The sequence below is a fragment of the Haemaphysalis longicornis genome, unplaced genomic scaffold, assembly GCF_048455015.1.
Source record: "Haemaphysalis longicornis isolate Haplotype H1 unplaced genomic scaffold, Haemaphysalis longicornis Haplotype H1 scaffold_3, whole genome shotgun sequence".
Taxonomy (NCBI): Eukaryota; Metazoa; Arthropoda; class Arachnida; order Ixodida; family Ixodidae; genus Haemaphysalis; species Haemaphysalis longicornis.
Window position 1 is genome coordinate 210,546,594 of NW_027526335.1, and position 24,977 is coordinate 210,571,570.

The window sequence follows — 24,977 nt, forward strand, 5'->3', positions numbered from 1 at the left end:
CTGTGTAATAGACGTAAAACCAACAGGGATGGTGACAATAGAAGGGCACACGATTTCTGAACGCACCAACCTTCCCAACTACGCCGATGTCTCACCTCTAGGCGCATGAGCCGCTACAGATTCCACTATAGCGGTATACCCATTCGGCAGCTGGGCGCTAATGCTTTCGCACTGACTCCGTCATACGGACGGCTTGGTGTCGTCATAATGAGCTGAGGCTTCCCACTTAAACCGAGTCTTCTACAGAGTGCCGTAGTAAATAAGCAATAGTTGTAGTTCACAGGAGAGCAGTTGCAAAGAGCACACGTTCATTGTTCGTCGTTTTTCTTTATTTCATTTTCGTTCACAATGTGTGGGATGTTTGCTGTACAAAGTTTCAACGCAAGAAACAAGGTGCCGCATTATTTTGTCGTTCGACGCCCTGCGTGCGCAAGTGTTGCCATTGACCGAACACAGTTTGCATACACGATACTGCGAGAAACGTCCGCCTGAAGCTACCATTCCGTATCCCACATCAGTCGGCAAAGCCTGCATTATAAGACCCGAAAAAAAGAGTGCTGTTCCACGTAACATAGAGCTTTCCACTTCAACCGATGAATGGTGGCCGGAAGGGCCCACCTGTGCCGCCTCGGCTTTCGTCTACTGATGCAGGGACCAGCTGTACAGTCTAGTGAAAAGTGTGTGATAGACGCGGCGGAAAGGCTTCGATGCATGTTAAATTTGCTCAAACCACAAACCTCAGTCAGCCTATTTTTGTACAAAAATTCCGTACGGTTAATTTTTTTTATCGGAGAGTCACATACACCCGCTAGGAGCGTGCTTCAGGCAGAACGTTTGTTGCTTTGGAGCACCCGCAACAGCTACAGCAGTTTTCGGCTGATCACCGTTTGTGGCATGACCTTAGAATAGTGCATTGCTGACCGGGGGCAAAATGAACTGTTACAAATCGGCGAACATTGTACATATGAGTGCACCTCATGGCGCCTTTGGTGATGCTAAGCAAGCGGTGATTGAAACGAAGCACGGCTCAGTCCATCTTGTGGCACTCGAAAAGCATGACGGCGGCCTTGGCGCGCCGGTACGTTTCCAGGTAGAATGCCGAGAACCAGGTGAAGAAGATGATCCCTTCGGCAACCAGTATCGTCGAAAAAGCTCGCACGAAGTTACCAGCGAAGAACAGCGGCAGGGAGTTGTGCACCATTAGCACCACGAACTGCACCAGCTGAACCTGCGAATGGGCAGCCCGCAGGAGTTCACGTTATCAGACAGACGGGCACAAGCAGGAACACCAGAGGGAGGATACCCCATGAGCGGAACTGACGAAAGTTATACACGGCAAGAAAGTGAATATAACAGTTACACCTCTGGGTTTCGCATGCACGCACAGCCGCACGTACTCCGCCAGTTCATGACACTTCCCCTCACGTGACACAATCTCACCATTGAACACGATCTCACCAAAGCAGACCAGCTCGAACCGTGTTTACTAGCCGCTCAAACAGAGAAACAGAGCTCTTTAAAACATCTAACACATTCCCAAGTGGATTCGAGCCGCGTACATTGCATTACCACGCATCAACAGGAGACGAAATTTTAATGTACGTTCATGAAAATAGTTATCCCACACTGTGTGTGTGCGTGTGTTTGTGCGTGTGTGTGTGTGTGTGTGTGTGTGTGTGTGCGTGCGTGTGTGTGTGTGTGTGTGTGTGTGTGTGTGTGCGTGTGTGCGTGTGTGTGTAGTATAAATGTGTGATTGCTTATAATAAAGTTTGTTGAAAATTGAGCTGTGTGTCGTGTCGTCTTTCCTCAGTCTGTCTTTTTTCGCAAGTGAAGTACAATAAAATAACGAGTAAAGAAGTAATAATAGTTTGATAAATATGTGATGACCCCAAATAATGTAACTTAACTAACGTGAAGATAAGAACGCCGCAAACATAAGCACCTTGTAAGGCGTGTTGCTGGGCGAGTTGGTTCATATTACAGAAATAAGATTTAGCGCAGCGAAAGACACGGACGGTGAAAAGGACGGGACGGGCGCTCACTCGCAACTGGTTTTTATTGAAAAGACGGCATGCATATATACATACGGCGTACTCACACACGTGGGCTAAAAAAAATTAACAGGCATCCGGTGAGGGCACATATCAACAAACATCAAGAAAGTTATCCAAGAAGGCACATTCTTTAGCGTACATTAACATCGACGGCACGCTCGTGTGCCAAAACCACGTCCGGACGACTATAGCTTTGATGATATATCCATGGCCGAAGGCAATGCACATATGCATGATGGAATTGGTGGGTCTTGAACATATTCATGCCCACACATGGTGCGAACATTTTTTCCCGACAGTCTTTGTATGTCAATATGTGGATTGTGCCCCGCCGACGCATTGTGCGGTTAACAGGAGATAGCTACATCAACAGTATTTTGTTGAACAGGAGTGATTTCATGACACAGCTTCTCAAGTAGTCATCGCTAGTCTGATGTTTGACTGCAATTTTGAGGTTTGACTCCAGCACCCGCGCCATCCCTTCCTTCCATATTTCTTCTCGCGTACGCGTTGTGTTCGCGGAACTTTGCGGCTGGGTTGGATCCCACCCCCACCATCCCTGGGAATACACGCGCGGGATGCATACAGGGGTGGCCTCCTGTAGAGGTAAGCTTTCGCACCGCTCTGATGAGCCCCTACATCTATTCCGCTTTTTCTTTTAAAGGAAAGCTTTAGTAACCTAGTCGCGCAGAGTTTCGCGGTCGCCAGCAATTCGACATTAATTTAGAATGTCGAATTTCGCGGCAAGTTTTAGAATTGGGGCCGCTCCAACACCCCGCAACGGGCTTGCGTTGCTCGGGTTGGCTCGTGTTTATGGAACTCGTAGCGGATATTTGATCGCCGCTATCTGTACAACTGAGAATGACAATCCCTAATACAACTGTTCACCCCACTATCATCCACTTTCTCGCATATGAAACTTTATTTTGGCGGTAATTGCCATTTGAGCGATCGGTGACCAAGACATCTGCCATGGTTCGTTTTGATTCTTCCGCGCCGGTAGCACCATCCATTGACCGTTCGCTCCACCGCGTGCCGCGACGCCGGGTCGGGCCGTCGTACCTCCGCGGCAGGTCAGCGTACGCTTAGTTAGCCTCGTGGTAGACATCTCATCGCCGCTTTTAAAATCAGCGCTGATAACAATCCCTAGAACATAATTTCACCATACTAACTTTCTCGGATGTGGTTCCTCTTTTACGCGATCACATTGATTCGGAAGGGCGGCGACAGGCTGTTGCTACTGCGGTTTTTTGATGGCGCAGCACAAATTACAGCTATAGTCGGGAACAAGTTTACAGAGAGAGAGAGAGAGAGAGAGAGAGAGAGAGAAAGCCTTCAAGAAAATCAGAAGAGGTAAGCCCCACTAACGGTAGGATTTGCTAGTTCAGATGAGGTAAATACAGTGAGGTTGACAGCGAAAAATAGAGAAAAAAAGAAAAGGAAAGAAAGAAAAGAGAGGGGGCGGAGAAATGCACACATATATAAAATGTATATGCTCAGAGGGTTCACAGAACCTCTTGTAGCCCTGTTTCCGCAAAAAAGGAAAGCGAATTTTTTGTACCCAGCTCTGCCTCATCACGGTTTCGCCAGGGTCCAAGGAAGTGGGAGGATTCTAGAGGACCTCCGCGTCGTAGTCGCACAAGTGCCTTTGCTGCTGTTGCCCGCTGACTGGCATATTGCGCGCAGTGGCTTAAAATATACCTGATGTTGTCGGTAGTACAGTATACTGTACACAATGGCGACTCCACCCAGCCCAGCTTAAACAAGAAGCTTCGGCTGTATGCAAGCTTATTACGTCGCAGCCGGTGTAGCACGCCTTTAGTGCCCTTTGGCAGACGCCGTGGATGCGCGACATCGCACTTAAGGTCTATAGCATGAGGAGGATCCTGTCAAGCCGGCAGCTGGAGTGGCCATCCAAGGTCGATTACAGTTGCTTTGCTATCCTCATTGGAAAACGGGATTCCAACGGTGAAGTTGATGTCATGGGCTTCTCTGGCGACCGCATCGGAGATCTTGTTGCCCGTTAGTCCAGAATGACCTGGTATCCACTAAAGGAAAATTTCATGTCTTTAGCGCACCGCACTTGACATTATTTCGTTCATATCGCAGACAAGTTGATTGCGACAATCGGGTGGCTTATTTAGTAGTTGCAAGGCTGGCCGGGATTCGGAAAGAAGGATCCACCGCCGAGCAGGACTTCCGATTATGTAAAGAAGTGCTGCTCTGGAAGCTGCAAGCTCAATGGCCCTGGAGGGTATTCTGTGGGTGAGCTTTTGTTTAATGAACCGTCCCGCTGACGGAACCCACACGCCGATTGCCGAGGAGGTCGAAGTCACGGATCCATCCGTGTACACTTGGATGGGGTCTGGATAACGGGTTTGGATATGCTCCCATACAAAATATTTGAAGGGGAGATACGGGCACAGACGACTTTTTGCCTATTCCAGGTACAAAGGTGCACACAACCCATGCCGCGTACAACCACAGTGGAGTAGCAGGCAGCTTGGGTCGGAGGTAATTAGACGGCAGGACATGCACCACGCGAGATGCAGAAGCGGCAGCCAGTGGATGAGCAACGCATCGAGAAACAAGTCGAAGGCCTGTATGGAGCGATTCTTGTGGTTGCAGAAAAGCATCTTGCCTCACATAAGGTTCCTATCGTGGAGGTGCATTTTGGAAGGCCCAGGCATGTTCGCATTGCTCAAGCTGGCAGGCCTTCCAGAACCTTCAAGTTCGTCCTGGACACAACATGTAAAGCTGGTAGCCTATATCGCAAGAGGCCTACGCAAAACGCTTTGTAGAGTTGAGGATGGCAACAGCTCAGGGACAATATCACTCCTCCTAAACGACGGACCCGAATGTCAACGGGCGCGCGCATTTTAAAAAAAGATTGATATGGATGCGTCATATGGCCTGCCTTTTTTCACGTAGTTTGTCGTTGCTGCAGTCGTTTAGTCCAAAAAATCCCGGAAACCGCTCGTGTCATGTTCGAAATATTCCCAGTAACGCATTACTTGCACCCCGCGGAGTAACACCCGGCTGCGGTGATGAGGCACAGTGGCAACGTCGATTGCCGTTCTTAAGTTGTCCCCGTGTGTAGCAACAACAGCTCCTCTGTTAAAAACACATGGAGATTCGTCCACGCCGCCAGAAGCACCACAATTTTCAGACGGACAGCACCGTTACTGAACATTCTCGCATGGAAAAACTTCGCGACTGACGCCAGAACGCACGCAAGCGACTTTCCCACTACCGGAAAGTGGTAACGCTGGAAATGCAACTCCACAACTCCCACATATGACAACGGGCGGCGCTAGTCTCCAATGTCCGTGCACGTAAACGTAAAGGCGTCGCATTCGCCCGATTCGGCAAATTAATGTGATACGCTTCAGTCGCATTCACGTAAAAGCGCAAACACAAGCCGCTCACCATTATAGGCTCCGGAACGATCGCCGGGTGGCGCTGCACTCTCCCCGGAGGGGTAGTATGCCGGGCCGGCAGCCTATTCGGCACGTGCTTTTTTCGCTGCGCGCGTGCTGCATTTCTCGCGCTAGGAAGAGGGCTGGGTAAAATTTTCTTTCGACTTATGAAAGCATACACATTAGCACGTGTCCAGCAAGTTCGGTTTACATGTAGAGTAGTTACTGAGTTCATTTTTGTCGACGTTTGTCTTGTCGTCTGCTACGCGCCGCTCGAACAGCCGAGCGCCCCGGCGGTTTCAGAGTGCTCTTGTGAAGCAGACGCCTCCCGGCCCGCTCCTCCGCGTCTGGCAAGTGCACGCGCAGCTCGCGCTGTCTCCCGCACCGCTTGAGGCATCCAGCCCTCTACTCACGAATGCGAAGAAAGCGACCGCCTGCTGCGCGAGACACTTAAGCCAGCACGTACAAAGGGCGGCGGGAACACTCCTCACTCGCCCGAAAGGAAAAGATTAACTGAAAGTGAAGGAAACCCCCCATATTGTTGCATGGTCAGCTGCCACGACAGTAACAAGGCGAAAGAAGAGGATCCATTCGTTAAATTCTGCATATTCCCCGCGAAAGCGCACCAAAAGGATAGACGGTAAGCATGGATCACTGCGGTTCGAAAGGTGAAATAAGTTGACACATTTTTGTTTGTATCTGTGTGCTTTCAGTTTACATTACCCGGCTTTGAAAATGCAAACTAGTGTTCTAACGAATCCTCCTCTCTACACTTTTTTAATGCATGCTGCCAATGATTGTTTTCCGCTATAATAAATGAACTTCGGAGTTGTTTAGCTGGTGCCGTTGGATATCGTCCATATATAACACAATAGGTTGACATTTTGCATGGGTAGAAAAAAAATAGTTTCTAGCGATTTACCTGGGTGTAGTAGCTCTGGTCCGTCTTGTCATTGCGACTTGTGTTCTGGACGGGATTGCTGCGTTGTTCGCTTTTTTCCCACATTTAGCAATACTGGTAATTAGAAGAGGTATACATCAAATTCTGTATATTATAGTAATTAAAAGTTATACGCCACAAGCTGTTCTGTTGTTTCCGCGAACTGCCACGCTAACCCATATTTGTACTCCAAGCGGGTGACAAACATTGCAAACAAAAATTTCTTCAAGGACAAGTAAAATGGAAATACGGCGCTGTCAGCGCACCCCTTATTAGCGTGTGCCTTTCTAATGCGTTTTTATAAGATGCAGCTGATTGTTTCAAGAGTAAGAAGTAACCTATTAACCATAATCAATCACGTTTATCTTGCATTTCTTGCAAGCGTCAGTGTTTCTGCAGTCCAGAAAGTCCGGACGTCAGAAGCGCGAGCACGCGAAGGGAGTAACAAACAAGAGAAAAGTACGCTGTGACCAGCTGAACAGCTGTCGCCTTGCAGAAGAAAAGAGCAACCGATGACCGCCGAACAACGCGTTTCCCCCCTTAAAATCGTCGGGGCAGTCTGCTGGTCGAGCGGCGGGAAGCAGGCGGCGCGTCTGTAGCAGACGACAAGACAAACGTCGACAAAAATGAACTCAGTAACTACTCTACGTGTAAACCGAACTTGCTGGACACGTGCTAATGTGTATGCTTTCATAAATCGAAAGAAAATTTTACCCAGCCCTCTTCCTAGCGCGAGAAATGCAGCACGCGCGCAGGGAAAAAAGCACGTGCCGAATAGGCCGACGGCCCGGCGTACTCCCCCGGAGGGGAGAGGGCAGCGCTTCCCTCGCCCGCCAAACTTTAGCTTCGCCTCCCTATAGACAAAAAATGCTTAGAAGCAGGGACAGCTGTCTTATTTAAGGTTTTCTGTGTTATTGGTGTATTTCGTTAGCCTCCCCAAGGCTCCAACTTTCGTGAAAAGTAGTAGGCAGCCCTTATATCTGGCTCAAGCCTCTTTTTTGTCATGCATTTAAAGGAAAGTTCAGCAAAATACTTCGAAGCGAAGACCTGGTCTCCCCTATACTTGAAAACATGGACTCTTAAGTGCACAAGGGCAGACAAAATGCAAGAAGTACTTTTGTGCATCAGAATGTTGACACAAAACCAACGTAACACACAGAGACGCAGATTTTCATAAAACAATTAAGTGGTAGTACCCGGCGTTGTCCGAGTGCGCCACTATACTAATGACACTTACGGGTAAAACACGTGTTTAGTTATTTCTTACTTGCCATATTTAGGTTGTTCAACATGAAGTTGTACACAATTGGAAACACCCGCCTGCTGCCAATACATGGGCTCCTACCGGCGGCGTCGGGTGTTGGGAAAAGGCGGGAACTCGTGCTTGATAGAACCCTCCCGAAACAAATTGTACCATGATGGTGCACTCAAACGACTACTTACCCATGGGAAGTGTTATCTCAGTAGGTATGAGCGATACTCATCAGTTACAGTTTTGTGCTAAATAGCATAAGCTCCTAAGGGAGGCGCGTGGTTGCAGAAACTCCGAACCCACGTCCAGAGCGCTGTAACTTAGAAATCGCGCTGTCCACTCCATATGCGTATTAGGACAAAATCCTGAAATTGCTTTGTCGACAAGTGTATGGGCAGCATTTACAAGCAAAAACGATTTGGATACATCAACGAACTGTATAGTTATTGAGGAATGATTGAAACACGCGGTTTTCCCGAAACCGTGATTGCCCTTATTAGGTGGGCGTTGCCGAAAAATGTTGTAGAACAGTATTTACATGCGTGAGTCAGTTACTGAAATTAGCACAAACCAGCTCCACATGTCAAATGACTTGAGATGAAAAAATCAATATCTGAAAAAATATTTCACCGCTTTGCACTTTCTCAGCGGCGTAATTTTCAAAACTTTCGACAATACTGAGCTCCTACACCATTATCACAATGTGCCATGAATTTTTAAGCAGTTTTAACCAGTAGTTTGGCTAGGCGTTGGCATGGCCATTTAGGCCTTTTAGGCTCGTCAGGCTTGTGAATACAAAACTATTTCTTCGCCCTTTTACCGGCGTCGCAGGGCGAAATGCCTAAAATGGGTTTTGTGCATTTGTATGAGTCACATTTATCATCAAAAACCGATTCGATAGATAAATCAGTGAAACATTTATTATAGGGTCTTGAGGAGCACCCAATTTCTTCCGAAATGCATAATCGCTCCAAATAGCGGTGGTTGGGGCACAGCCCAAAAACTACTTATTAGATATTCTGAAGCGGTAAATTTATAAGTAAAAAGCGCTTGAAAATATGCACGGGTGAAGGAGGTAATCGCAAAATAAGGAAAACACAATTTCCCCCTTTCTCTTTTTTAGGAGTACAGTTTCCAAAAATCCCTCCTTAGTGAGCCCCCACGCGATGACGCAAACGTACTCGCGAAATTTCAAGTCTCTAGATATAGCAGTTGTCGCTGAGCGTTTATGAGTCAGTTAGTCAGTGAGTCAGTCAGTCAATCGGGCACTTTTTTACAGGTATAGATAAGGACGCTGTGATAATAGTGCTGACCACGATAATAGCACGAAAGATAAAACTGAAAAAGATACAAACCGAGAGGAAGCTGAAACTGGAGCCAAAGCTTATTCTCTACAAAACTGAAAGACACAACACGAAAACCTACACATAGTTACACTCCATACAGGCACCTCAAAATTACATAAATGGCAGAATACATTGAATATTTGCCCAAACGCTACATAAAAACTTAAAATACACCAAAAATCCATTAAGGTCTTCTCAATCTCCGGACGGAAAGGATTCCAGGGGAACAAAGCCGCCGCCCAGAGGACCGCCCGTGAACTGGGAAACCGGCTAGATACCAACTAACACGGCCTCACCCCTATACAGCACTCCTTTGGGAGACGCCTAAGAATTTAACGCAGTCATAGAGCTTATCCAACACTACCCAAAATTTTACGTACCGACTAAGGTGAAATGTTGAGAACCTAAACGAACACTTTCCTGAACCTGCAGAGATGTTACATGATTTATTTATTTATTTATTTATTTATTTATTTATTTATTTATTTATTTATTTATTTATTTATTTATTTATTTCTTTATTTATTTATTTATTTATTTATTTATTTATTTATTTATTTATTTGCAAATACTGCAGCCCCCACTAGGGGCTATTGGCAGGAGTGAGCATACAAGAAAAAATAAGTTCAAACAGCAATTAAACAGACCGGCAGGACAATATAACAGAAGCACAGTCACGACGGCTCAGAAATGCAACAATAAATTTCTCGAGCGGAGGGGAACGGGTGTCACCAGACAATCCGTTCCAGTATTCGGCGGTTAAAGGAAAAAAACTACATTTGAATGTATTAGTTCTGCAGAGGTAAGGTGTGATGTTAAGATGTTGATTGCTTCTAGTGATGGACGGCGAGGCAAATGCAATGTAGGCAACGTCAGACATGCGATAAGCTGAGTGGATAAAACAGTGACGCAGTTTCTTAAGAATTATTGAGACGGCGCGTGCATAGTGGCGTAAGTTTTAGAGATGAAAGGGCAAGAGAAGGCGAGAAGTAACGGTCATAACGATTACAAATGAATCTGATGGCTTTTTTTAATGGCCTCAATTTTATCGATTGTGAGTGTTCCATACGGGGCGTGCGTTGTCAAGCACGAGCCGAATCAATGTTTATACGTTAGTAATTCAGTGCTTTTTGGGGATTGGGGCAGCGTTCGTCCTAAATAACCTAATTTTTTTAAAGATCGCATGCAGATACAGTTAATGTGTGGAGACCAAGATAGGTTGCTAGAAAGGATAACACCAAGATCCTTCCGTTACTTTTTTAGAATTACTTTTTTAGGGTGGATCCGTTAAAGGAATACGTGAAGCAGGAAGGGGACTTGCTATTAGTGAAAGATATAAGCACATATTTGTTGAAGTTAATACTCATTTGCCAGGTTACACACCACTCACAAAATTTTTTAAATGAATCATTCAGACAATGATGAGATTCAGGAGAGTCAATGGGTTCGTAAAAAAAACACAATCATTAGCATACAGCCGAACTTTAGAACTGACGTTAATAGGCAAATCGTTAATATACAGAAGAAACAGTAGAGGTCCAAGCACGGAATCTTGCGGAACGCCCGAACAAACACTAACAACATTGGAGTCAGCCGAGTTATATGAAACGTTTTTGGAGCGGTCAGAAAGAAAATTAGAAATCCAAGTAAGTAGTTGTGGGTTGCTCAATATGGTGTTTAATTTACATATGTATTTAGAGTGAAGTACAGCGTCGAACGCTTTCGAAAAGCCAATCATGGTGCGTCAACTTGATTCCCAATGTCCATGTTACGAGCAATGTCGTGCACAAATTCGGTTAACTGGGTCATGATAATATAACCACACCTGAATCCGTGTAGGTATTTAGGCAATAGATTGTTAGACTCGAAAAATTCAATGATGTGTTTGTAAATAATGTGCTCTAATAGCTTGCAGGAATGGGGGGTTAATGAAATGGGCCTATAATTCCTAAAGACTTGCTTGTCACCAGATTTACATAAAGGTACTATTTTGCCGTTTTTCCAAGATCTGGGAACACTACCAAATTTTAAGGATTTATTGAAAATTATTGTAAGGTAGCGAGAGGCCCACAGAGGGTAGCGAACGAGAAACATGTTAGGAATACCATCGGGGCCGTTATATTTTTTTGTGTGTCCAGACAAGATATAACACGCCCTCTTCACTGACTGATATATCGCGAATTGGAGACGTTGAATTAGAGGTGGAAAAAGAAGAAACGACGAGATTGTCGACTGCAAAAACCAACTGAAAAAAAAAACGAATTAAAAGCGCATGCGTGCAAGAAAATGTCCCTCAACATGTCCAGCTTGCCCTTGATATAACATACCTGTTGTTATATCGCGCAACTTAGGAGTGCACAACCACATGGCCTTCTTCTATCCCAAGCAACACTAATACACTCAGGGTATGCGTATAATCAGGGAATGCTGATAGACCTTGAACCGGAAGGAGCCAGGAGGCGGAGCTCTGGACTGAAAGTCCGGCCCCTTGGAGAAGGAAACCGGTACGACAATCAAACGTTGTATTCTCCCCGTTATTTCTACGACGGCTCTAATGTTCCCCACATCAGTCGAGCGGCGCATACCCAGAGATAAGTGTTACCAATGACAGGCGCTAATAAAATAAGTCATTACAAGCAGACGCTTATAGCTAACAATTTTCATAAATCTAGCGTTAAGCATCTTATGTACATAGCTTCGCACACCGCTGCGTGGTGGCCACAATGATTTTTTTTGCGATTTTTGGGGCCACCATTGGGAACCAGCTTACCTGAGTCAGATAGCGTTTCCACCACAGGAACGGTTGTGCCCGGGGTCCCAGCGCTGAGAGGAAGTAGTAGGAGTACATGACCAGGTGAACCAAGGTATTCATGCAGGTGACGAAGATGGTCTGCGCTTGCACCCCGTACGTCACGCAGATCCACATGTTCCACGCGATGATGCAGTGGTGGAACACGTGCAGGCCGCTCACCTGCGTGCGCGCCCAAGAGAAACTTCATGGGCGGCAGGAGCGCTTCAAGGGGAGTCGTCACATCTAGCTATATGGTCAGTGCCACCTGGGCTGCCGAGCAGCAATGATGTGCATTCTCGCCCTGTGCCATATTTCGACATATGTTGCTGGTTTTGAAGCTTTCGCTAGACAAAACCGGGCGAGCAATTTCCATTACATCTTCGGCAGGAGGCCTCAAAAGAATAGCTGTCTTTGTTTTGAACGCTCAAGTCATTTTTCATCGCCTGCAAGGCGCGCTGTCGCTGCTACTGTTAGGTTTGCTGTTGAGAATGGCCCGCGTACCGCCAGCGTGGACTCTAGTCCGCAATTGCAGCCTTCAACATCAGCTTTGTGCAACGGAATCGCACACCGCTCATGTCATCTAACAATGTACTCGGACGTGTACGCGGACAAGACCAGTGGCTTGAGGATCCAGCCACCCTCCGGTGCCTCAGTGGTGGTCAGGACCTTCAGCCTAGACCTCTTATAGGAGGACCGGTACTGGTGCATTATTTGTATCGATCCCAGAACACAGCTGTATATAGTTTATTATAGGGGTACTCTTTCGGCACGTGTCTGTCGGCGTAGGTCCATTGCGGAAACTTTCGGGTGCGTATCAAGAACAGCCAGCGCGAGTTTGCTGATAAGTTATAATTGCTGGTTCTGTATTCAAGTAGCATTTTAAAGGGACACTGAATTGATTTGTAGACATTGTAGTATGACTTGCGCTAATTTTAGTCTGAAGTCCCTACTAGGCCATGTTTCGGCCACTCTCGGAACAGTTTCGAGAGTTTAGTAGAAAAGTTAACTCGAAAATGCTGTACCCCTCTCTCTAACCTGATTGCCGATTTCCTATAACGTTTGGTATGACGCTCACTCCAGATGCCTTGGCTTGAGTGCGCTAATGTACTGCTCGAACGTCCGACAGAGTCAGTCGGTTGGCCGCCGGCGGGTCATCGCTATACGTCCGCCCAGTTGAAACTAAGTCACGCCACTATTTGTGCCTTAAAGAATGTGCCTTTACAGTGCTATTTTGTAGACTGCATGAAGCTTGTAAAAGTCTATGAAGTCAAAGTAGCTGCACTTAGGCGCACGTGCAATGCTTTGCTGACTGGAACGCTAGTAGAAAAACCTAAGGCCAGTTAAAAGCCAGAGAAGAGCCAGCCAACTTTATATATATACGGGAGAATTAAATGGGCCCTGAAAGGCATTTTGAGCACACTAAATGAAGTAGCGCAATCGTTAGATTGGGTCGTGAAGGTCATCTGGGCCAAGTATTACTCTTTTACGCGCAGCGGAAAGCTCACACTTTTGTTGCAAAGTTTGTCGCTTTTTTCTCACCCTTTCCTTCGTGTTTTTGGACGCCGCCATCTTCACATGTCTACATCATCGATTCCCAGATGTTCGTCATGAGCTAGACATCCTGCTATTGGGCGGCTTTTTCACGCACTTCCGGCAAAGAGATGACTCGTCTGCTCAGCGTCGACTCGCCAGCTGATCTGCCAGGGGGAGTGTCGGAGGGCTTGAACATTTTACGACAAACGAAACAAGTGTAAACAAACGCTTAACCGTTCGTATTGAATGCAACGCGGCCCTAACACGACATGGATATTCTCTTACCGGAGTACGTTCCATAAAGAAAGCGTTGAAGCCCCGTGGCACTTCTTCGTGCAATCGCAGAGAACGCCCTAAGCCGAATGCCCGGGTTTGACGGATACATTTTTTCCACTTCAAAACAATCCAGAGATGCGTTTCGAACGAACACAACGTCACCAGATGCGTTGCAAGTCTGAACCGCGATTGACAGACGATGGGTTGCCTCCTCCTGCCCGTCGTAAATTCGGCACACACCTCGCGCGCGGTTTGCGGGGACGAACAGCAATTCACTTAACTCTGGCGCGCAAGCCGAGATGGCTTTTAGCCACGCACACTGCACATACCCCATGCGAGGTTGAATCGTACGTCGCTCGAAAAAGGTAATCCAGACCATGGGAAGCACTATCTACCCGCAGAAGCACAACGTCGCATTTCATCGCGAAACAAAGGCGTCCACAACACACACACCATCGCCTCCTGTAATGCCAAACGCATCTCACACTTCCTAATGAGAGTGAGTGGTACGCCTGCAGTGCCCACATGTCGCGAGGTGGGGCCCCGAGCTGAACCGGGATCACGCAACCGTAACTGACTTTTGGGGCGGTTTGTGCCTTGTTCCCAAGGCAACCGCTAGAAAGCACAGAGCCGCGCCGGAGCATGTTTTGCCAACGTTGCCGCTCTCCACCACGCGTCGCCCCAAGCTGAACTGGTCACATGATTGAAGCGTTTTGTGCACGGGTTCTGTATCGGTTTAAAATGTCTTTTTCACATGGCGCCGGCAGGAATTACCACCACCGCAAAATAAGACCCGGCACCAGCGGGGCCACATCTGATACGGCGCTTTTTGGATAAACAGTGCGCGGTGCATGAAAGGGACCGAACGCAAGATCCTCCCCAGCGGCTGCGAGTTCGCCGCCGATTAAAAGTCACGTGCTGCACTGCAGCAACGCACGCTGCGAAAGGGCAAGGCCAGGCCACCGCACACATGCGGCCAGATTTTTCGTTCGCTTATCCATCCTTGAGCGGAGTGCGGAATTCATGGTGTCAACAAAACTTGCCCGTAGCAGACGGCAGTCGGAGGAGCGTAATGCGGAAGTACGTCACCGCTGACTAGCGCAGCATCATGGGAGGGAGTGTTGGCGCGCCGTCAACAGTTGAAAAGAGGAGGGAACGCGGCGCGACGATAATGCGCGGTTTTTGATTTACGATTTCTCAGCTAATACTCATCGCTTTAACAAAATTCTTGCGGGAGGAGATTGCTAACACATTGTCTTATTTGGTTACATGTACATCCATGCATCGGCGGAAGGTATTTCAGGACCCCTTTAAAATCAACCGAAACTGTTATTGTACAGCATAAAAAAAAGGTGCGGAAATCACTTTGCGCTGGCTGAACTAGCACAGAGGTCTGCAGCAGGACCACACATTTGCGATCGACTTTCTTCCTAAGGAAGGCATTCGCTAGAGGGATATTTGTTGGAATTTGGGTGAAACTACGAAGCGGCATTCAAGAATTAGTCATCTAAGCGGTTGAAATGCTGGAAAAAAAACATATAAGCAGGCTATGCCACTTCTTGAGATATCGAAAATAACCAGCCAACGATAACGTCGGATGCCAAACATGTTATTTCACCGAACCGAAACCGGAACATGCTAGAATTCAAATCTTGGACATTTTCCCATCACATTGCATTTCAAATACACGTAACTCCTGCTGGTTGTTGCGGCCACAACATATCTCGACTGGTAATTTTTCTTCTTTCAGGCTTTATAAATTAAATACTGTCTAACCCACTTATAACTATCCCAGATATAACGATATATAGGTTATGGTAGTTGTAATTGATATATATTTCGGTGCAATTACGAGCTTACTATGCCACCCATTAAAACTGCGTCCAGATATACCGAACTTTTTTCAAAGCTTCCTACTTTTATAGCGAACACTTCCGACACGGTCACAGTAAAAATATGGCGCATGCTAACCGAAAAGCGGAGTTAAATCAGTCCTTAAAAGGTGGGAGAGGCGGCGTGCTGGTTCATTCACCGCTTCAGTTTAATCGCGACGAAGATATCTCAGAACGGCGAGCACGAACGCAGATTTCAGACGCCGCGATGTAGTCACTCACTTCGCAGACATTTCGCCAGACGCAGAATGGCAGCGCACAAGAAAAATTGAGGGAGCTGTAAGCCTGGGGGTCAGCTGGCGGTCAACCAGCGAAGTTTGGCGGTCAACCACCAAAAGTATAGCCTTTATGATCCGCACATGAAATTCAGATTTTGGCGCACTTTCCACCTCGGGTGTTCAATGTAAAAAAAATCTAAAAATAAATCCTGAAGCCATCGTTTTTTTCTTTAGATGTCAAATTTGTTTTGTTTTTTTTGTAAATAGCCGCCCTAAATTTTACGCCGCGGTAAAGCTAATTAAGGGTCAACAAATGAGAATATTAAGCAAGTGCAAGATGCTATAAATGAACACTATACGACCCTCCGTATCCAATTCCCCTAAAACGTTGCTGTTGCCGGTGTCGACCTTCGCGTCGCCCGAGCCGACGCGAACGCGGCACCGCGTGGTGCAAAAAGCGCCGGCGGTTACTTAGCGGCCATCTAGACATCGCGTTTGGCAGGAAATAATTTTGCACAGTTACTGATAAGGAATCGTGATGACATTCAAAGATTAGAAGTTCGCTCTTCTCCGGCCGTAGCGACGCAGCTCCCGGTACGCTCAGTCTGGTCTGATTGCTATCGAAGCCATTACGGCGAATGGAGGTCTTGAAGACGTCCGAAAGAATTTCTTCGTTGGCATTGCGCTGGTAGCGGCAGGTTCGACGCAAACATAGCTAAGTTCGTTCATAAGCAAGCAGCGGGCGTCCCTTCGTGAAGCGAAAAGGCATAAATGGCACCGAAGGGATTGATCGATAGGTTCGTTAATTTGCACGCGTTTAAAGGCGAGTCCATATACAACGAGATACTGATAAAACGACCACTTTTCGCGGCACTCTCGCGTTCGTTATGCGCGTGTTTGACTGTACTGCTTTATTGACCCGATAAACAAGGAAAAGTACATTGCGTCGACTGCCTGAAATAAACAAATTCACTGTCCCTTAGGGTCAATGGCCCTTCAATGTCCCTTAGGGTCCATGGAGACAAACCACAAGTTTGGTTCACTCGAATGATTGCCTCGTGAGAATCATACTGACACCACTTTTAACGCACACTTCGCTCAGATAGGCTATATAATGAGGAAAAAAGAGAATGGTCATGCGACCCACTAGCTCATTTCCCGCGACAGAACCTATGTTGCAGAACCTACATGGGCCTAGCTGCGCGATTAGCTGAGGCTGGAAAAAGGAAACGCAATTTAGGCAGGGCTTATAAGCTTGCCGAATGAGCTATCTGCGCCTAAATGTAATGCATATTCATCTTAAGCAAGACGAATGGTGCGCGAAACAATGAAAATTACAAAAATAGACGTAAACATACAAGTACGAATGCGCACTGCTATCGGTACTGGGCGCACCATGCTTGTTTTAGCTGCCCATCGCTCCGCCGCTTTGGAGTTGTCTTACGCGACACTGGCCGATTGGCGTAGGCGGCGTTGTCTTACGTGACCCTGTTTGTCGAGCATGCCCAGTGTTTCACAAAACGATTACTTTCTACCGCAACGAAAACTATACAGGTAAATACGATCGAAAACAAAGAAATGGCGGACAACGGTCCGTGGCTGGGTATCGTAGCGCCATGTGGTCAAGCAAGGCTCCAGAGCCGAATGACGCAGTGTAACTCTGTCTGAATACGCGCACTTATGACTTCATTACAGACGTCACGAAAGCACACGATTGGGCACGAAACTCAAACTTTTAACCTAAAGTGATTAATTTCTCAGCGATTACAGCATCTTTTGCTGCCGGGCAAGCGCTGAGGACAACTAAAACACGAAATCTTTCGAACAAACTTGTGTTTTGTTTGCATAGCCCCTTTAAGGCATCCAAGGGAAAAGAAAAAATCATCATCGCTTTTAGAATTAGCCGTTCTTATACATCGTAGCATGAACGAAAAAGAGGAGCGATGCCATTCGGTGAGATTGGATTATAAGTGAACCTGTATTAAAAATTAAAATGTCACTATGTTTCTTTTTTTCAATTACTTCAGAAAGGAATGAACGCTGCTACAAAGGAGAGGGGGGGGGGTATGTGGAAACGACCGCGGGAATGGCACCAAACAGGGCAACGCCTATTACTTACGTGTGAACCTGGAGACAGATCTACCTACGTGGCGTTGGTACGGGGATGGCCCTCCGTGGTTCCAGCGCCTGCTGTCTTGTTTCTTCAGCTGGCTTCCACAAAGTTTTTTGGTGAGTTAGGCGCACTCCTTTACCGGATTTCTTCAGAGCCTCGTATCAACCACAGTTCTACGCGCGGCTTGTGCAATGAACTATATCTAAATGTTAGTAACATCTTTTGCAATATCTTTCTATAATGATGTACCTGTTTTTCTAGAAGCAACATTGGCCTTTCTTATGCGTGTCACTCGTTCTCCCCGACGCCCTTATTCGCCAAAACATCAAAACTTGTCAAAAAACGTTTTACCCTCACCTGTCCGAACTTCTTCCTGAGCACGAAGAAGAAGGTCTCGGTGAACTCAAAGATTCGGAACATGTAGTACCACCAGGACAAGCTGACCAGACGCAGCGTTGCCGGCCGCATCGTCGAGTCGACCTCCTGGAGGAGCAGGCTGTAGCCGTTCTCGATGAATGCTAGCCGCACGAACTCCACCAGAAAGAAGGCGCAGTTGAGCACCATGAATAGGTTGTACCCTAGCACCAACCAGCGTATGTTGAAGGGCTGGCGGTCCTTCATGGCTCGCGGGCCGGCCACCTTGACGCCGTACACGTACAGTGCAAGGAGTGCCAAGAGGGACGGCAGGTGGCCCGTCAGGAACCAGCCCTGTGACCGGGCGTCGTGCTCCGGGAACCACCGCTCGCCGAGCACGGAGGATCGTGACAGCATCGCTTCGGAGTTTGCGCAGGGCCTGCGTGATCACAATGAGCACGACATCAGAAACGGGTTAAAAATAGCGCACTACCGACGCCTACAATTTCACATAAGCAACAGAATAAATACAGCCGAGTACTCATTTCGCCAGAACTGGGCTCCGTTTTCTTGATGATACGACACAAAGCATTAGTGACATTTTAAATTGGTGTCGGCACCGTAGTTATTTGTGAATGTAATGTGGAAACAATGCTTTCTAATTTCCATCGCTGAAATGCAGAGCAAACAAGAAAAACATTTAAGGTAAAGGACGTTTACGTTTAGGTTGGTTTACGTTTACGTTTAGGTTGGTTGTTTAGTTGGTTGGTAACTTTGAGATACAGAAAACGCTTGTTGATTTGAACTTCAATCATTCGAATTCATCGATAGTTGGAACTGAATTCGGTTTGCAAAGTTGTAGGCAATGCCTGTACTATGCCTTCTTTTTCTCTGTGATTCGTCAGTTTAGTGCTCCTTGTAGTAAGATGATTCCATAGCAACTATCCAGATTGCTCTTCTGCAATTTCTTTCCAGTTCTGTGGGCCCTCTTGTGTGTTCTGATTTTAACCTAGGTAACCCCGGCGTATTAGCGACGTTAATGTCCATCTGCATTTGCCAGTGTCTTGTGGTATGCAAGGGTCGACATCTATGCGGGTGACCTCCAGGCAGTCCGTGGGTAGTTGCGGCCCTCTGAGGGCTACACTAGACGTTTTTCTCGCATACTTCGCTCGGAGTGGTGGCGGCAGGCCAGGTACATGAGAGACCACCTTCGGGTTCTCTGAATCCACACGGGCATGGGCAGCAGCAGCTCTTCTGGAAGTGGTGCTCAATTGCCGAACAGCTCAGAGTTGACGTGGAACACACTAAGATCGACGAGGAAGGCGTCTGCGTCTGAAGACAGAGTGGTCGTCTTGGGAGACGTGGTGCCTGACTTTCACCGTCGCGTGCTTCAGCTAGGTCCAAAACATTGCTTCGAGGAGTACCTGAACCCGGCCCAGCTGTTCGCCAATTCGAGGAATCGATTGATTGATTGATTGATTGATTGATTGATTGATTGATTGATTGATTGATTGATTGATTGATTGATTCATTCATTGATTCATTCATTCATTCATTGATTGATTGATTGATTCATTCATTCATTCATTCATTCATTCATTCATTCATTCATTCATTCATTGTAGGGCTTAACGCGCCGACGCAACGTAGACCATGAGGCACGCATTAGTGAAGGGCACGGGATTCATTTAGACCACCTAGGATCTTTAACGTGCGCCGAAATCTCGTACACACGGGCGTTTTTGCTTTCCGCCCCCATCAGAAAAGCGCCGCCGCTGCCGGGAATCGAACCCACATCCTTGTGCTTAATGTCACAACGCCTTAGCTTCTGAGCCACCGCGGCGGGTCATGTCGAGAAATGTCAGGTGTGCTGTTACAGGGGCAGCTGTATCTCAATGCTCCAGTATTCTGTAACCGCCGTCGCAAGGTTGCGCCATAGACCGGTTAAACCGGAGAGCTGACGGCCTTCTTCTCCATTTCCTCCGCCTCCTCCAGTACGCGGCGTCTTTACAAAATGGCTGCCAGTTGGTGAGTCGTGTGAGCTCTAGCGTCCCCGAAATTTTTTTGTCGATGTGAACTCGCGCCCGCACTAACAGATGCGAGGTGCTGCCCACCAACCGAAGCTCGTTGTGAACGTTGCTGAACGTGCCTTGACTAATGTGCGACGCACTGCAACGACTCCTACGAGTACCGACCTTCGAGCCGAGGGATTGCGCCAGCAAAGGAACGCGAGGTGTTCAAAACAACGCGGTTACACCTCTGCGAGCCAGTTAATTCACGGTAAGCGCTGCAGGTTTTTTATTGTAACCCACATTTTGGGTGACCCGTGGCCCTTGTAGTGTCAAATGAAACACAGTGTGTTTCCAGCATCACTGTACAGGTGATTCTCCACCTGTCGATGCGAGCGTTGTGTGCGAGAGAGGGCGCCATGCCACCGCCGAACGGTGTAAAAGCAATGCGGACAGTCTGAGCTTCAGTTTGTGCGTGCGGGTCGCGAGCAGAATGAAAAATTTCCGTACTGTGAACAGGGAAAGGCAAAGTAAGTTAGTAAGGATAAGTATTTTTGTTACGCTGTGTCCATGGCTCATCAATTGCAGGATACGCTGAAGTGTGCCGAGCGAGCGCCGCAGGCCCGATTTTCTCGAGAAGTATAAGCGGTGCCCGCCGCCCCTGGTGCGTGGTGGACGATCACGGCGTGCACCTGGAGGCCGCATTGGCTTCACTGTGGAGGTAGAGGGTCGGGACGCCGTAGGGGGATGTCGACAAAGGTATCTCTCCATTCGCTAGGGGCTGCAAATTGAAGCAGTAGGTTCCATTTTAGGGAGCATTCTTGTAGGGTCAACGGACGTCTGTTTTGTTTGGGTGCGCCGAAAATCATGTTCAGCGGGCGCGTCACAATGACGGGAATCTTTTAGCAACTTTAGCGAAGGGGAGGGAGAGAAACGGGGAATTGCGGCGGTAAAACCTAAGTCCCGTTACGACAACACGACCCAAAAGGGGAAGAGGTAGATCGAAAAGGATTTCGAGAAGTTGGTCGCAACAACGGTCGCGTTCTGTTTCGAACAACCCTTCGTCTTGACATCCGTGTAGCGTTAAAATATAATAATTCAGACATTACGGAAAATTGAGCACAGAGGTGCGTGTCATCACAATGCGGCTGTTTTTTAAAGGAAGGCTGTACAACATGCGCCTATATGTGTTGCTGTAGATTTAAAGAGCTCTGTTATCCCTGTAATGCTGGTGCTTTCGTGGCTTCGTGGGCAACATACCACGAGGCGGCGGTAAAGTCGGTGTTTTAGAAGCATGAGGAAGCGAACGCCGCAAATATGAATGCCTGGCTGACCACGTTGTTGGCAAATGGCTTACTTTTTTTTCGTTGAAGTAAGTTCTAGTAGATAAATTGCTTGCCGAGATACCTTGCATTTACGGTGCACGTGTTTTGTTGATTGGGCATTTTTGTATTGTGTTGTTATCTACGAGTTCAAACGCATTTCCGTATTTATGAAGTTGCTAAGAAACAAATTGTCTGTGTGCAGAAAACAAACCTTTTTTATTTCTGCAATATAAATGCGGAAAAAAAAGCTAGAATTTGCGCCCAACGCGGTTCCTGCACCCTTCTAACAAAAATTAAACACTGGCTATGCGCTGAATTGCAACTCCCAAATACAGTCATAAATTCCCCTACCGCGCTTCTATAAAACTCCTAAAAAACAGCAAAAATGCTCCAAGTGCAGCTGAACAGTACTCCGAACGGTGCTCCTTAGAACTCCTAGTGGTAGGAAATAATGTACTCCCAATGCTCCCCTTGAAAACTCCCATTTTAGTGGCAGTGAAAAGCTACTGCTATATAGCACTAAATAAACTTCGGAAATAATGGGATTAAGGCGACACTCCCACTGGAAGGAGTATAGTGTACTCCGACTTCGTATTGAGGTATCTGACAAGCCATTTACTCCCATTTCGTGTCATTTTGTGTTCTGTGTGTAGGCGATTTCCGCAGTATCTTGTTGGGGGATTTGCCGCCGTTGACCGAAGTAACCGCCGAGAGACGTGATTGTAGTACGGTTTCTAGTTCCGTTTGATCATACCGCTCGAATGCTAACGTGTATCACACTGTCACTATATTTTATATTACGTCACTGCAGCGGGAAAGTTGAAAATTTTGAATATTTCTTGCGTTTTTTTTTTTGTTAAAAAGCGTCCTTGTCGCCTGAAATAAAGCTGCGAGGGTTACTAGATGATAGTTCTTTTAAGTGCAACGAAGCGGTACTTCGCCTTTGTGGCCCCTTCGAAAGACGTGTTTTAACAGAACGAAACGCAAGAAATATTGCAAATCATTAAAACTTCGCGCTACAGTGACGTAATATGGGCAGCAGTGACGTATTAATGGCCAGCAGAAAGACGTTCACTGCACGTTAGCATTCAAGTGGTACGACCAAACTGAACGGGGGGCCCCGCTACAGTCTAGCAATCGCTCCAACAAGGTTTTGGGACGCCGTGGTGCAAATGCAGGAAAGCGGCACTGCTTTCAATGTGTTCCTTATCGTCTCGCTTATTTGTTGTACGTTTGCAATAAAATTAGTATGCCTGCTACAGGGACAAAGCAGTTCTTCCAATTACTAAGCTTGTAGTTGTACTAAGCTTGTTAAAGGCCCCTTTGTAGGCTCATTGTGTGCTCGCAGAATGGAAGGCCTTGAAGGTGGGCGCCGTTGTGATCCACGCCTGGCGTTTGTGATTTTCCTAAGGGCACCAGGTAACGGGCACAACCACTCGTAGAGGGCTTGGACATCAACTATTGTCATCTTCATCATCACCAGCCTATCTACGCCCACTGCAGGGCAAAGGCCTCTCCCAATATTCTCCAACTGCCCCCGTCCTATGCTAACTGCGACCAATTTATCCCCGCAAACTTCTTGATCTCATCTGCCCATCTAACTTTCTGCCGCCCCCTGCAACGCTTGCCTTATCTAGGGATCCACTCTGTTACCCTTACTGACCAATTATTATTAAATATAGTCTCCCCTTTGTGGATCACGCGCCAATTTAAATGATGATTAGAGCAGAAAATTATCACACAGTTGTTACAAATTCCTATTGTAGCAGACATGATGAACCAACATATGCTTTGTAACAACCACCCTTGTAATACTGTCACAAAAACTGATATATATATTTTTTTACAATTTGCAGGCATCCTCCTTCTATGGGACGTAACTAAACCTCAGAACACTTCAATTTTCTCGTCATGGCGCCTTTAATGCGGACTCCTACGCAACATAATGCCACCGCTATTTGAAAACGGTAAATTAACTCTTGAAGCTGAGTTAAGTACGCTCATTACGCAATGAGACCTGTGGTGGAATTGCAAGTTTGGCTAGTCAATAAGTTGGCGCCTACGAAAACATACCAGCATATAGAAAAAGTACAGCCAAAGGCCAAACGGGCGAGCCATGGACATAAATGACTCGATTCGTCTGGTCCGGCTTCCAGCGTTTTTCGTCTACATTAGTGCGGGCTTTCTTCTGGAGACACAATTCCTTGTGTTCGTTTAACGAAATCATTGCGTGTTGAGGTTTTCTCGGAAGGCGCCACGAATACTTGAGTATAGTTTTCCCGTTATTAGGCTTCGTTAAAAACAGCAATCTTGTCGCGTCTTGAAGCACTAAAACAGCGACGTTTATACTGGAACCAAAGGTCCTGTATCGTCACGCAATGGGGATATGTCGGGTTACGACTAAGGTCAGCGAAAGTTATATCCAGCGCAATGGCGAAGTGTTTGATTTTGTGCATTTCGATCACTGAAGGCAGGCAAGGAGAGCGCATACTTGGTGTTGGTCACAACGCGAACTATTTTAAAATTACGTGCACTGCTTTTTCGTGTCTTTTCTTCCTCGGAAACAGAATTTCCGGCATCTAATATTTCTACGTGTATGACATTTTTTTTTTTAACTCTAACATTCAAGCGTTGAAACATATTGACACAAAGACCAAGCAAAAGGAAGAGTCAACGCAGAAAGACCGCTGGACGTCAAGTGGAAGTGTTTGACCACACATAAGAAAACGCCATAGCACAAGCGTAAAGTTGCGAAAACATTCCGGGCGAAATTTTCGAATAGCTGTAGTCCAGCTCAGTTTTTGCACGTGGCAGGTGTGCATTGCGATAAGGAACCTCTTTTTGACAGGGTCATGGATGTCATTCTGACACAGCTGTCATTTTAGCAACACGTGCGTCAAGCCTCAAACATTTCCTTACTAGCTTGGTCATTTTTCTTGGTCTGGCGCTGTACAGGTGTAAAAGGTTCAAGCTCGACGGCAGCGGCGGCAATTATCAACAGCTCTCCGAAGCTTGTGCTTGTACAGCTGGGGCGGCGTTCCCGGAGCCCGTCGGTGACGCACCTACCTGTCTGGTAGGTGCAACTTTTTCCCTCAAGTTGCACCTCGAGTACAACGCCTACTTTGCACCCAACAAACTGTACCGCGTGCATCTTGTGCGCAGTGATCGTCTTTACGGCGGTTAAGTGCAGAGCATATGCGTGGAAATTGTGCAGTTCGCGGCTGCGATATTCTGTTCAAAGATGAATAAAATGCCGGCACTCCCGGTGCGATGAAAAACCTTAATTAACCGTGTGTACTTACCTCTTTCCACCTCTAAACCGCCTTAAAAAGCCATGAAGACAAAATACGTTTGTTTTATTCGAACGATTTCGCGTTCTATAGTGTTCCCAGCGCTCTCTGGATGCAAACGATGTTTTATTCACTGAAAAATAAATCAATTTACGTTAAAATTTT

At 46.9% G+C, this 24,977-nt stretch overlaps 1 protein-coding gene across 1 annotated transcript in view; it reads right to left on the minus strand.

Moving 5' to 3' along the window:
• Positions 1–321: 321 nt before the first annotated feature.
• LOC144175943 (very long chain fatty acid elongase AAEL008004-like) overlaps positions 322–24,977 on the minus strand; it is a 163,604-nt gene continuing 138,948 nt past the window's right edge. The window contains exons 3-5 of the mRNA XM_077705014.1: positions 18,192–18,627; positions 11,782–11,982; positions 322–1,228 (exon numbers count right to left, since the gene is read on the minus strand). Of these exons, the coding sequence (XP_077561140.1) occupies positions 1,028–1,228; positions 11,782–11,982; positions 18,192–18,605 (816 nt within the window). The 5' untranslated portion in view covers positions 18,606–18,627 and the 3' untranslated portion in view covers positions 322–1,027. The remainder of the gene's footprint in view (positions 1,229–11,781; positions 11,983–18,191; positions 18,628–24,977) is intronic.